The sequence below is a fragment of the Trichoderma breve genome (assembly GCF_028502605.1).
Source record: "Trichoderma breve strain T069 chromosome 7 map unlocalized scaffold00007, whole genome shotgun sequence".
NCBI classification, from domain to species: domain Eukaryota; kingdom Fungi; phylum Ascomycota; class Sordariomycetes; order Hypocreales; family Hypocreaceae; genus Trichoderma; species Trichoderma breve.
The window spans coordinates 2197751-2209388 of NW_026611593.1; the positions used below are offsets into that span (position 1 = coordinate 2197751).

An 11638-nucleotide genomic window follows, 5' to 3' on the forward strand; every position below is an offset into this window, starting at 1 on the left:
TGTCAAGTCTCATTGAGACCACAGCTGCTGGTCTCAGTTGATACCTCCAATAGTATCATCACTTGGTGAAGGCTCGAAGGATCGTTAACATCCTCGAGGATTTTTGTCTAGATCTCGCTATTTTAACTGGTTGTGTGGCATTGCTTTTGGTCACTCGATGCTCTCCCAGATATGCTGTGGCCCTCCACAAGTGCTATTCAAGAACGTTTATTTCTACTTCCGGAGCCCACTGCCGATGTATCTTATCTAAATGTAGTATATAGATGCAAGTTACCAATTTGTTTGAGGCCAAAGTAGGTACTGTATACCAACAGTCTTGGTGTCCTCAGCACGGACATACCTCCTTGTCCTCGTCATGTATAACTCAGCTAGCACTTCTCATTCTGCTTTCACCACATTGGACATCCAAAACCCCAAATAAATTCACTCTCTAGAACCTAGAACCCCAAACTAAATAAAATGCTTCGCTAATCTTCAGATCCATGATGCACTGCTTTTGCCGCTTGCGCGTACAGGCCGCTAATATAGTATTAAAGTCATGCTACAAAATAGCTCTTGAGAGCGTTGAAAAGAAGCGCCGTAAATGCGATGTTAAATGGCAAAATAATCATGAGGGTATTGTGTGCACTCATAGTTTGGAACGAACAACCTCGAGACGGTACTTTACGTCCTTGAGGGCTTTATTGGTTGGCTTCCAGTCGTCGAATTGTCGCAGTAGCTCCTCCGTTTCAGCGCTGAGCTGCGTCTTGACGAAATCCTCTTCTAAGAGACCTCGCATAATCCATGGTAGGACATATGGATTCGATGACGCCAAAGGCGTCGTCTCTCGCTTTGGGATCACACAGGGCGTTGGTTGTGTCGTGCTGGTCGTTTCCAGGGCGTGCATGATGGCAAGATCATATACAGCTGAATCGAAATAGAGGCGTGAGTGGCCTTCGCCCGAGTATAGCGATCCAGCAAGGGCCGCAGACAGCTCACGGATGAGGCCATGATCTGATATTCCTAAATTACGCAGTTTGAGTGCGAACCCGATAAGATGTGATATGAAATCCGGAGCATGCACCCGACCGTCAATGAACACGGCGCGGTAGATGTAAGGATGGTTCGCAGGCGAGTATACAGCAGACTATGCAATCGTTAGCTATTTCTGTACGACGGCTGGTAAGAACGATCTCATCCTACCTCCATGGGAACAAGCTGGTCATCAATACTGCCTACGAACGTAATACGAGCTCCAAAATCAACAACGCGCTTGAGGCAAGCCTCAAATCGTTGCGAGTTATTGCTCTGAGGATCTCCAAATTCCCACAACTCAGCTGCTGAGCCCATGAGTATACTTGACTTGTAGTCGGGAAAGGGGCCAAGTGCCACGCCGGCCATGGCACAGACACCGATTCTAGTGTCTGTCAGGACACCAAGATCAATCAACTTCTCCAGCAGCATGATGCTGACTGGCACTCCCTGAGAGTGACAAGCGATAATCACTAAATCGGCCTGGCGGATATGCTCAATCCAGTTAAGAAGGAGCTTCCACAGGTTTGCCACTCTATCGTTGATTCTGCCTTCTCCTTCGAGGGCAACCTTCTCAATCTCACAATCAGAACAGCCATGGCTTTCAGCCCATTTGCGAATGGCATCAGCACAAAGTCCTACAAATCGCAAAGATGTACCAGTCGGTTGGCCAATCATGGGGCGCAAATATGAGGCTGGGAAAAACCCATGAACTCCAATGGCGACGGCCTTGCGGATCTTCGGGGGGTCTTTGACTCGAAAAACGTGGTTTGGAGGCGGTTGCGAAGTCCGAAGCACCAAATTTGTAATTTGTCGAAGGATCGAGGGGTTTTCTTTCATCTGATAGGTGCTGGAAAACGAAGGAAGGAGAACATTTGGTGGTTCCTTTACAGCGACCTCGCTTTCAGTAGATGGCTTCTTCGTTACGGACACGGGTATCTTCTTCTTGGAATCTGTCCTAGCCAGTGACTTTGAGGGAGGCAGCTCTTGTTCACTGCCGACTTGTGAATGAGGAGTAGTAGAAAGTCGGTCGACGGGAGCTGACTTTGTGCTGTCTGCTGACGGTGGCCGCACAGACTCGAGGTCCATTGATATTGGTCTAATTCGCTTACTTCTGCGCCAAGACAAGATGCCTGCTGGCGGCTCTGGCGGTGTAGAGTCCTCTTTGGAATCCTTGGTCGCGGATTCAGAGATTCTTCTTTCTGCTATAGGCAGTGGCTGGACCTCTGATCCCTCTCCCATCACTGCAATTCGTCCCGATTCTGGTGGGGTAGTCTTCCCTTTGCTCTTCGGAGAGTCTCTTGACCAAAAGGCCCAAGTAGAACCTGCTTTAGGAGGAGGACTCTGAGCTGCCTCTGGCTCAGGTTCTGTGGTGTCTTTGGCTGGCACATCTCCAGCCTTGCCCTTTGAATCCTCGTTGAGGTCTATCTTGGACTTTTTGCTCGAAGCTCGTGAGACTGAAACGGTCGACCCTTTCTTGCGTTCATCATTAGGGACAGCCGTTTCGCCTGGTGGCCCCGTGGGTTTTGTATCCGCTCCTTGTTTTGGAGACATTTGTACTTTTGGAACTGGCTGCTCCTTGGTTGGTTCCGGCTGTGTTTTTGGAGCTGCTTTTGCTTTGGGTTGAGGAGTTGAATACCAATACCCAAACCAAGAGGTCGCTGGTGGAGCTTCCGCAACGTTCCCAGGTGACACAGGCTCAGAAGGAGGCGCTGGTTCCGAGGGCGGGGCTGCCTCGGCAGGCTCGATGGTTTCGGCAGGCTTCGCAGCTTCTTCCTTTATTTCCTCAGGGCCCGGAGTAGATTTTGCAGGGGGCTCAACCGGCGCGGGCTTAGCCCACCAGCCGCCGAACCACCCAGCCGAAGGGATCTGCTCCTGTGGAGCATCAGTCGCTGGACCATCTTTGTCGGCGGGAGCCTCTGGAGGTGGCTGCTGCTCTTGCGCCGTTGTAGGGTCTGAAGCTTTCGGCTGCTGCTCGGCAGGGGGTTTCGTATCTGGAGCTGAGGGCATCTCTGGTGCACGTCCTGTATCCGAAGATTTCTTATCTCCTAGACGTAGAGAGCCCACACTTTTATTCGCATCTGATTTCTTGTCTAAATTTGAGGTATTCGAGGCGTTGGTCGATATTGTAGGGGGTGGCAGAACCGGGTCGGCGTCGTCGGCTATGCTCGCGTCGTCTTCGCTTCGTTTTGCTTCGAATCGAGAAAAGTCGGGCGCATTCCTCGTCTTGACAGTGCCTCCGAGAATATTTTCCCGAGCAACCGATGTCGAGGCCGTCGCCTTCTGGGGCTTCGACCACGAAGCGTACCAGCTGTTGGTCTTCCGAATCTATCGCCCAGTAAGAACCGGTTCGTCCAGGGGGTTCACACATCGCTATATGAAAAGGGGGGGATTTACCTCTTTCACCCTTTGTGACGCATCAGAAGACTTGCGTTCGCTGTTGGAATCGGATTGTGGAGGCTTTTTCTGGTCGCTAGCTTGCTGCGCCGAGGCAGATGACGCTCGTGACAGTGACGTCTCAGGCGACAGAGCTGTGGTTGGCAAGCTCAGCGAGCTCAGTAGAGTGGGATTGGGGCGTTGCCTCTTTCGAGGAGGCATCATGAACGCTGCGAGCGTGGAGGGTAGGCCATAGAAGAGATGGAGATGACGCGTAGTTCTAGGCGGCGATGATGAAAGGTTGAAGTAGGTAGACGGATTGTTGGAGGCAGCTTGAGATTGTTGGTACCTCGGAGGCTACTTTATTCGGCGGATTCCGCAGGTACTCCCAACAGTTGATGACGATGCCTGGAGGCGCCACGACACGCGCCACCTACAGTGAATGGAATTGGCTGTAGCGGCTTAACAGCGACCCCAACAGTGGCTCCCCAGCACCTGTCAGCCGGGAACCTGCGCTAAACCTCGCAACCGGCTGAGCTGTGGCTTGAAAGGCGGGAGTGGATCCGGAACAATTCCCAGGCCCACACCGCCTGCCTTATCGCCACGCTACTCTTATCGGTGTCCCGCCAGGGAAAAAAAATTCGAGAATCAAAGTTGAAGCTCCAGATTTGTTTTTGAAGCCAAAGTCGTCCATGCTAAAGGCTGTGTTTCTGCCTTTGCATCTTGCGGCTGTACCACCACCATGAGCACCCTCAAGAGGAAGGATGCCCCTGGTGGCAATCCTCCGTCCAAATCGGCCAAAAACTTCAAGGAAGCTCGACCGTCGAAAAAAGAGGCACCGGCCAAAGATGCAAAGCCCGCGGCCAAGACGCATCGCAAGTCGGATGGTGCGACAGAGGAGCGCGCAAAGGCTCCAATTATCTCTGTCTTGAAGGATGACGAACCTATGTTCTCTCGTGGAGGCGGCAGCGTCCTCACACCTCTCGAGCAGAAGAAGATTCAGATGGAAGCCAAGGCCGACGCCATTCGAGAGGAAGAATTCGAGACCGGCGCCAAGTCACAGAAGAAGAAGGCGAAAAAGTCGACAGTAAAGGGCGACAAGAAGACAGATAAAAAAGCAGAGGAGGATACAATCAAGATTGAGAGTTTGAACTTCAAGGTACAGCTAATACGTGAGCAATTGGTCACGGGAACTTGGGCTAATGGGTGCTACAGAGACTGGTCAAGGGATCATTAGTGCTCGGACAGGTGACTCGAATCAGCAACCTCAGCCTTGAGGTGTCATTACCGAACAACCTCATTGGTCATGCCTCCATCGTTGCTATTTCAGCCCAATTGACAAACAGACTTCAAGGCGATGCTGAAAAGGAGGGCGAGAGCGATGAGGAGGAATCGTCCGACGAAAACGATGTCAACTTGAAAACCATGTTCAAGGTTGGACAGTATGTGAGAGCATACGTGGTCTCGACTATGGATGGTGCCGCTGGAGGAAAAGGAAAGAGAAAGATTGAGCTGTCTCTGCGACCCAGCGAAGCCAACACTGGTCTGGAAAAGGACGATGTTGTACCCAACAGCACCGTCATGGCCTCCGTTGTCAGTGTCGAGGAACGCGGTTGCGTCATGGATCTCGGAATCCCAAACCTAAATGGTTTCCTCCCCAATAGCGAGATTGATCCCCTCATCGACCAAGAGAGGCTCCAGCCTGGTGCAGTCTTCCTCTGTCAAGTCACTGGCAAGAACTCCAACAAGATCGCCCAGCTTTCCTTGAAGCAAGACAAGTTGGGAAGCACCAAGGCTTTCCCTGCCGATGCTACCACGATCAACACATATCTCCCCGGTACCATCGTTAGCGTTCTTGTTTCGGACAACGAAGGTAGAGGTTTAGCTGGAAAGATTATGGGAACTGTCGATGCTACTGCTGATCTGATCCACTCTGGCATTGGGCCAAACGATGTTGGCCTCAAAGCCAAGTATAAGATCGGATCCAAGGTTAAAGCGAGAATTATTTGCAACTTCCCAACGGCCAAGGACCCAAAGCTGGGCGTTTCCCTGCTACCTCACATTCTGTCTCTGACACAGAAACACCAAGATGGTGACGAGAAGCGACGACCAATGGAGGTGATGCCCATCTCGTCTTTTGTTGAAAAGTGCACAGTCCGCCACGTCGAGCCCGATATTGGTCTCTTTGTCGATACTGGCATTGCCGGTCTGGGTGGATTCGTCCACATTTCCCGAGTCAAAGATGGAAAAGTCGATGCCCTCTACGAATCAAGCGGACCCTTCAAGATCGGAACCGTTCACCGCGGCCGAGTTGTTGGCTACAATGAGATGGATGGCCTCTTCAGCATCTCATTTGCGAAAACCCTTCTTGAGCAGCAATACATCCGCCTTGAAGACATCCCCATCGGTTCTGTGATCAATGGCGAAATTGAGAAGTTGGTTATTAAGGAGCAAGGTGTTACAGGACTCATTATCAAGATTGCGGATGGCATCAGTGGATTTGTTACCGAGACCCACTTGTCCGATATCCGTCTTCAGCACCCCGAGAAGAAGTTCCGTGAAGGCATGAAGGTCAAGGCTCGTGTCCTCTCTGCCAACTTTGCCAAGAGGCAAATGCGTCTCACGCTCAAGAAGACGCTGGTCAATTCGGAGGCACCCACCATCAAGTCTTATGATGATGTCAAGATCGGAATGCAGACACTTGGAACGATTGTCAAGGTACAGCAGAATGGCGCTCATATTCAGTTCTACGGACGGCTAAAGGGATTCCTTCCGGTGTCGGAAATGAGTGAAGCATACATTCGTGATCCTATGGAGCACTTCCGAGCCGGACAGGTCGTTAGTGTGCATGCTCTTGAGGTTGATCCTGAAGCCAGAAGACTCATTGTGTCTTGCAAAGACCCCGGCGCATTCGGACTAGAGAAGCAAACCGCTCTCAAGAACCTGAAGCTGGGCGATATTGTATCGGCCAAGGTGACTCAAAAGACCGAGGATCAAATTTTCGTGGAGCTTGTCGACAGTCAACTGAAGGCTATTCTACCGGTCGGCCACCTTACCGACAAATCATCCTCAAAGAACCAGTATGCCTGGAAGCGAATCTCAGCCGGACAGACTCTGTCTAACCTCATGGTTCTCGAGAAGAACGAGAACCGACGAGCCATTACCCTCACCCAGAAACCCAGCTTGGTCAAGGCTTCACAGGATAACAATCTTCTCAAGAGCTTTCACGATGCGAAAGTGGGCGCTGTCGTCCAGGGCTTTGTACGAAACATTACGGTTACAGCTGTGTTTGTTCAATTCGCCGGAAGTCTCAACGCACTGCTGCCGAGAGGAAAACTGTCGGCCGAGGCTCAATCGCAGCCTGACTTTGGCCTGCGCAAGTTCGAGTCTATCGAAGTGCGAATCATCTCGACCATTCCCGATCTGAAGCGCATTTTGGTTGCACCCGCCGACTCACCTGTGCCCGAGGCTGCGACCAGCAAGCCCAAAACTTCTAACAAGGCCCCGGCCCCAGAAGACGGCCTTACGTTTGGCAGCACAGCCCAGGCCAGAGTTACATCCATCAAAGACACTCAGCTGAACGTCCAGTTGGTGGACAGCGAGATTCAGGGCCGTATTGACGTTTCTCAGATTTTCGACAAATGGGAAGACATTGTCGATCCCAAGGATCCTCTTGACAAGTTCAACAAGAAGCAGATTCTCCGTGTCAAGATTCTTGGAGTCCATGACGCCAAAGACCATCGCTTCTTGCCCTTTTCTCACAGATCTGCTCATTCAGTCATGGAACTCACCACCAAGCCCAGCGATCTGAGCAGCGAAGCCCCCAAGCCGATCTCTTTTGACGACCTGAAAGTTGGCGATACTCACATTGCTTTTGTCAACAATGTTACGTCTCAGTATCTTTGGGTCAATCTGTCTCCCAATGTTCGCGGTCGCATTTCCATCATGGAGGCCTCGGATGACCTGTCTCTGCTGAACGACCTGGAAGCCAACTTCCCAATCGGATCAGCTCTCAAAGCAAGAGTGACATCGGTTGACGCTAAAAACAACCGTCTCGATCTGTCTGCTCGATCACCCAATGCTTCCGAGGCCATTACCTGGGCTTCGCTGAAGCAGAATATGATCCTGCCCGGCAAGATTACCAAGGTCAACGAACGACAAGTTCTCGTGAAACTGAGTGAAACCGTCTCTGGCCCGGTCCATCTTCCCGACATGGTAGATGACTATGGCAGCGTCGACACACTCAAATACAAGAAGGGTGACATTGTCCGTGTTTCGATTGTTGATGTCGACCCCAGCAACAAGCGAATCCGCCTTTCTATGCGACCCTCGCGAATCATGAGCTCTACGTTACCTGTTGCAGACAAGGAAATTAGCAAAATTTCGCAGCTTGCCACGGGTGATATTGTCCGAGGATTCGTCAAGAATGTTGCCGACAAGGGTCTCTTTGTCTTGCTGGGAGGTCAAGTGACTGCTTTTGTCAAGATTTCCAACCTTTCTGACCGATTCTTGAAAGAATGGAAGGACAGCTTCCAGATTGATCAGCTGGTAAAGGGTCGAGTCATCTCTCTCGATGCCGCCACAGGCCAGCTCGAGCTCAGTCTGAAGTCTTCCGTTGTCGATGAGGATTACACCCCCCCTGTAGGCTATAATGACATCAAGGAGGGCCAGATCGTCACTGGTGTTGTCCGCAAGGTTGAGGAGTTTGGTGCTTTCATTCTTGTTGACAACTCGGCCAACGTGAGCGGTCTCTGCCACCGAAGCCAAATGGCCGACAATGCCGTAAAGGATGCCACCAAACTGTATAAGGAGGGCGACAAGGTGAAAGCCAGGGTTTTGGACGTTGACGTCACCAAGAGGAAAATTAGCTTTGGCCTGAAGCCATCTTTGTTCGAAGATGAGGATACTGATATGGATTCTGATTCCGAAGCCGGCGCGGCGCTCGATGGCGAGGATGAGGATGACGAGGAAGGCATGGATCTAGATGAGGAGGCCTTGTTGAAGATTCTCGGCACGGACAACCAGGGCGACTCTGACGAGGATGAGGACGAAGAGGATGAAGAAGATGAGGATGACGAGGAGGCAGGTGAGGATAGCGACGAGGAGATGGAGGACGCTGCCGCTACCAAGAAGACCGGTGGCCTGGGTGGAGGTAAAAAGTCAACATGGTCGACAAACCCATTTGACGAATCAGGTTCAGAATCAGAAAATGATTCTCAAGCTGAGCAGGCCGACAAGAAGAAGAAGCGGAAGAAGAAGGGCGAGGCTCAGGTCGACCGAACGGCCGAGCTTGATGCCCACGGCCCTCAGACATCCAGCGACTACGAGCGACTGCTGTTGGGTCAGCCAGACTCATCTGAGCTTTGGATTGCATACATGGCTTTCCAGATGCAGGTCAGCGAGCTGCCCAAGGCACGTGAGATCGCCGAGAGAGCCATCAAGAGCATCAACATTCGGGAGGAAACCGAGAAGCTCAACGTCTGGGTTGCCTATCTCAACTTGGAGGTTGCTTACGGCAGCAAGCAAACTGTTGAAGACGTGTTCAAGCGAGCTTGCCAGTACAATGACGAGCAGGAAGTGTATGAGCGACTGGCCAGTATCTACATCCAGTCGGAGAAGCTCAAGGTAAGAACTACTGTTTCCCGCTTTCATCATCAAAGAATATCTACTAATTTCTACCACAGGAAGCGGATGAACTGTTTGAGGCCATGCTGAAGAAGTTTGGTGCCAAGGCGCCCAGCGTCTGGACCAACTACGCACACTTCTTACACGTCACCAAGAACGAGCCGGCTCGTGCCCGAGCTCTCCTCCCGAGAGCCACCCAACAGCTGGACAGCCACAACGGCCAGAACATTGTCAGCCGATTCGCCGCCCTCGAGTTCCGCTCGCCCAACGGCGAGCCCGAGCGCGGCCGTACCATGTTCGAAGGCCTGCTCGCCGCCTTCCCCAAGAAGGGCGATCTCTGGAACCAGCTGCTCGACCTCGAAATCGGCATCGCCAGCTCCAGCGCCGACTACACCGCCGTGAGGGACGTGTTTGAGCGGAGAACGAGGGTCAAGGGCTTGAAGCCACAGCAGGCGGAGAAGTGGTTCCGCAGATGGGCCGCTTGGGAGGAGAAGCTGGATGCCAAGGGCAAGGACAAGGTCATGGCCAAGGCGCAGGAGTGGGCATCTGGATTCAAGTCTAGAAAGGAGGCCGAGGCTGCGGCTGCGGCGGCAGAGGATGAGGAGATGGAGGAGTAGATTAGAAAGGGGGGGAGGAATAATGTGAGGATATTTTAAAAAATGGGCGGCCCCTTGTCAGGCTGGGCGTTTGGTAAATATTTCGTTTAAAAAATGCATATACTTTTTCGTGTTTGGTTGAATCAGACGATTTTTCGGATGTCGGTGCGGATTCGATGGAGCGTCGGTGACTGCGTGGAACTTTTATCGGCTCGAGTACAAATCAATTCAACGACGTTACATTAAAATTGAGCATATTTTTTCTCTTCCTTATTCAATTCAACTTTTTGAGGATATTCTAAGCTTGTTCAGGTTTTGTGAGGAGCAAGTATCGAATTTCTTGATTCGCTGGTTGCTGCGGGAAGTAAAGATGGGAGAGCATTCAGTGGCGGGTTATCGGCCGATAGCACCGAAAGTTGCGGCGAGTTCGCCGAGGCTCCGGACGAGCTTGCGGGCTGTCGGCGTAACTTCTTTACACGAGTCGCATCCGAACCACTGGTATCGTCCCATTGATAACTCAGTGACAGATGATATTTGGTGAAAAGAGGTAAATGTAACCTGTTATATATCTCCGTAACTGAAATGAAGGCGTCGGTAGGTGGAGGCTGCTGATCCGGTCTTCCACTTAGAGTGGCTGCTTATCTTTCCCAATGAACTTTCGGGTGCCACTGAACTCCTAATAAGTTAAGCTTTCAAGTCGGAAGCACATGAGTTGCTTTGAAGAAGAGGTATGGATGGCATAGTATAATCGTAATATTGCTCGGGTCCGTGTTCCGCCGAGGAGTTCCGTTATGTCTTATCAGTATCGACGAAACATGCGGCAGACAACGCACTCAAAGGTCCGAGACACTGTCTAACGGTCTCCGTGAGACATTCTTAAGGATCCGAGACTAAAGCTCGGCAGTTAGTTTATGTATCCGACGAGGTGGTACAAGCGTCACGCTGCTAAGAGCTCATGGTTACCGATTAGGGTTCGTACATGGGAGGTCATTCGCCGGAGGGGGAGATGGTGTGCGATGCTTGGCGAAGATGCATGAGGATTACATCAGGAATGGAGATGGTAGCAATGTGGCTTGCAATCTGCTGGATGGATACTGGGTGTGATTATGATAACGATGAGGGGGGAAGCTAGAGTTGAGTCAGATCTGCACTGGCTTGTCTGGGAGTCTGTAGTTTATGTAAGTGTCACGGAGATCGGAATTGTCTTTGGTTGAGTGTGTACGAGTATATGATATATGGCACCCCATTACTGTACCAGAACTACGAACATCGCATCAATGGAAAGGGATTGGATAAAGTAAATCAGCCAGAATTCCGGTAGAAAAGCAACAAGTATTAAACGCAAGATAAGTATTTCGCCGCGAATGCCGCCAGTCAACCGGACGTCGGCATTGTCGCCATTCGAATTAACGGTGACGCGTTTTTGAAGGGTCAAGATCTGCTACAAAGGTACCTCCGAAAGGCCGCGCAGGCGGTACCTCCGCCGTCAAAAGTGGCCGAGACGCCAGCGAATTGCCAGCGGGAGCTCACCGAGGAGCCGCCCGAGGGTACACCGGCTGCTTGTACCTCGAGCTCCTCAACTCCTCCAGGGCACTCAGTGAAGGAAGCACCCCCCCGAAGTTGTCAGTCAGGCTTGGTATCACGCGAGTTCCCCCTTCTATTGCACAGTACATTGCTTTCCACTGTTGTCAGCCGCAAATGCACCAGTACCGCCCAAATGCAAGAATCACGACCGGAAAAGACGTAATTACTGGCTGGTCTGATAGGGCCAGTGGGCGATCGCGCAATGGGTCATGGGCAAAAAACGTCTTGGAGGCGCCCGAGCACGTCACCCGCACTAGCGCCCATCGGTCCCTCGGGCAGGGCTCAAGGGCCCCAAACTCTGGACGGCCGGCTGGTCGCCTGGCGATGCTGGTTTTGCCTTCTTTTCACCATCTCGAGTGCTGGGATTCTGGCATCGCTGGTGTTGGGCTGGACTGCTGGATTTTTTTGCGATTTTTTGGTGGCCCTGGTTGTGCGATATTGCAACG

The 11638-nt window shown here is 51.7% G+C and overlaps 2 protein-coding genes across 2 annotated transcripts; one reads left to right on the top strand and one right to left on the bottom strand.

Moving 5' to 3' along the window:
- Positions 1-628: 628 nt before the first annotated feature.
- T069G_10874 (uncharacterized protein) lies at positions 629-3609 on the bottom strand (the record flags this gene model as incomplete). Its single annotated transcript, XM_056178084.1, has 5 exons — positions 629-1126; positions 1183-2066; positions 2124-3035; positions 3081-3339; positions 3409-3609. The coding sequence occupies 5 exons, from the start codon at positions 3607-3609 to the stop codon at positions 629-631; spliced, it is 2754 nt and encodes a 917-aa protein (XP_056024374.1).
- Positions 3610-4129: 520 nt separating this feature from the next.
- On the top strand, positions 4130-9629 carry T069G_10875 (s1 RNA binding domain-containing protein; the record flags this gene model as incomplete). Its single annotated transcript, XM_056178085.1, has 4 exons — positions 4130-4546; positions 4603-8539; positions 8582-9012; positions 9072-9629. 4 exons carry the CDS (start codon positions 4130-4132, stop codon positions 9627-9629), a joined length of 5343 nt encoding a protein of 1780 aa, XP_056024375.1.
- Between the last annotated feature and the right edge of the window lie 2009 nt (positions 9630-11638).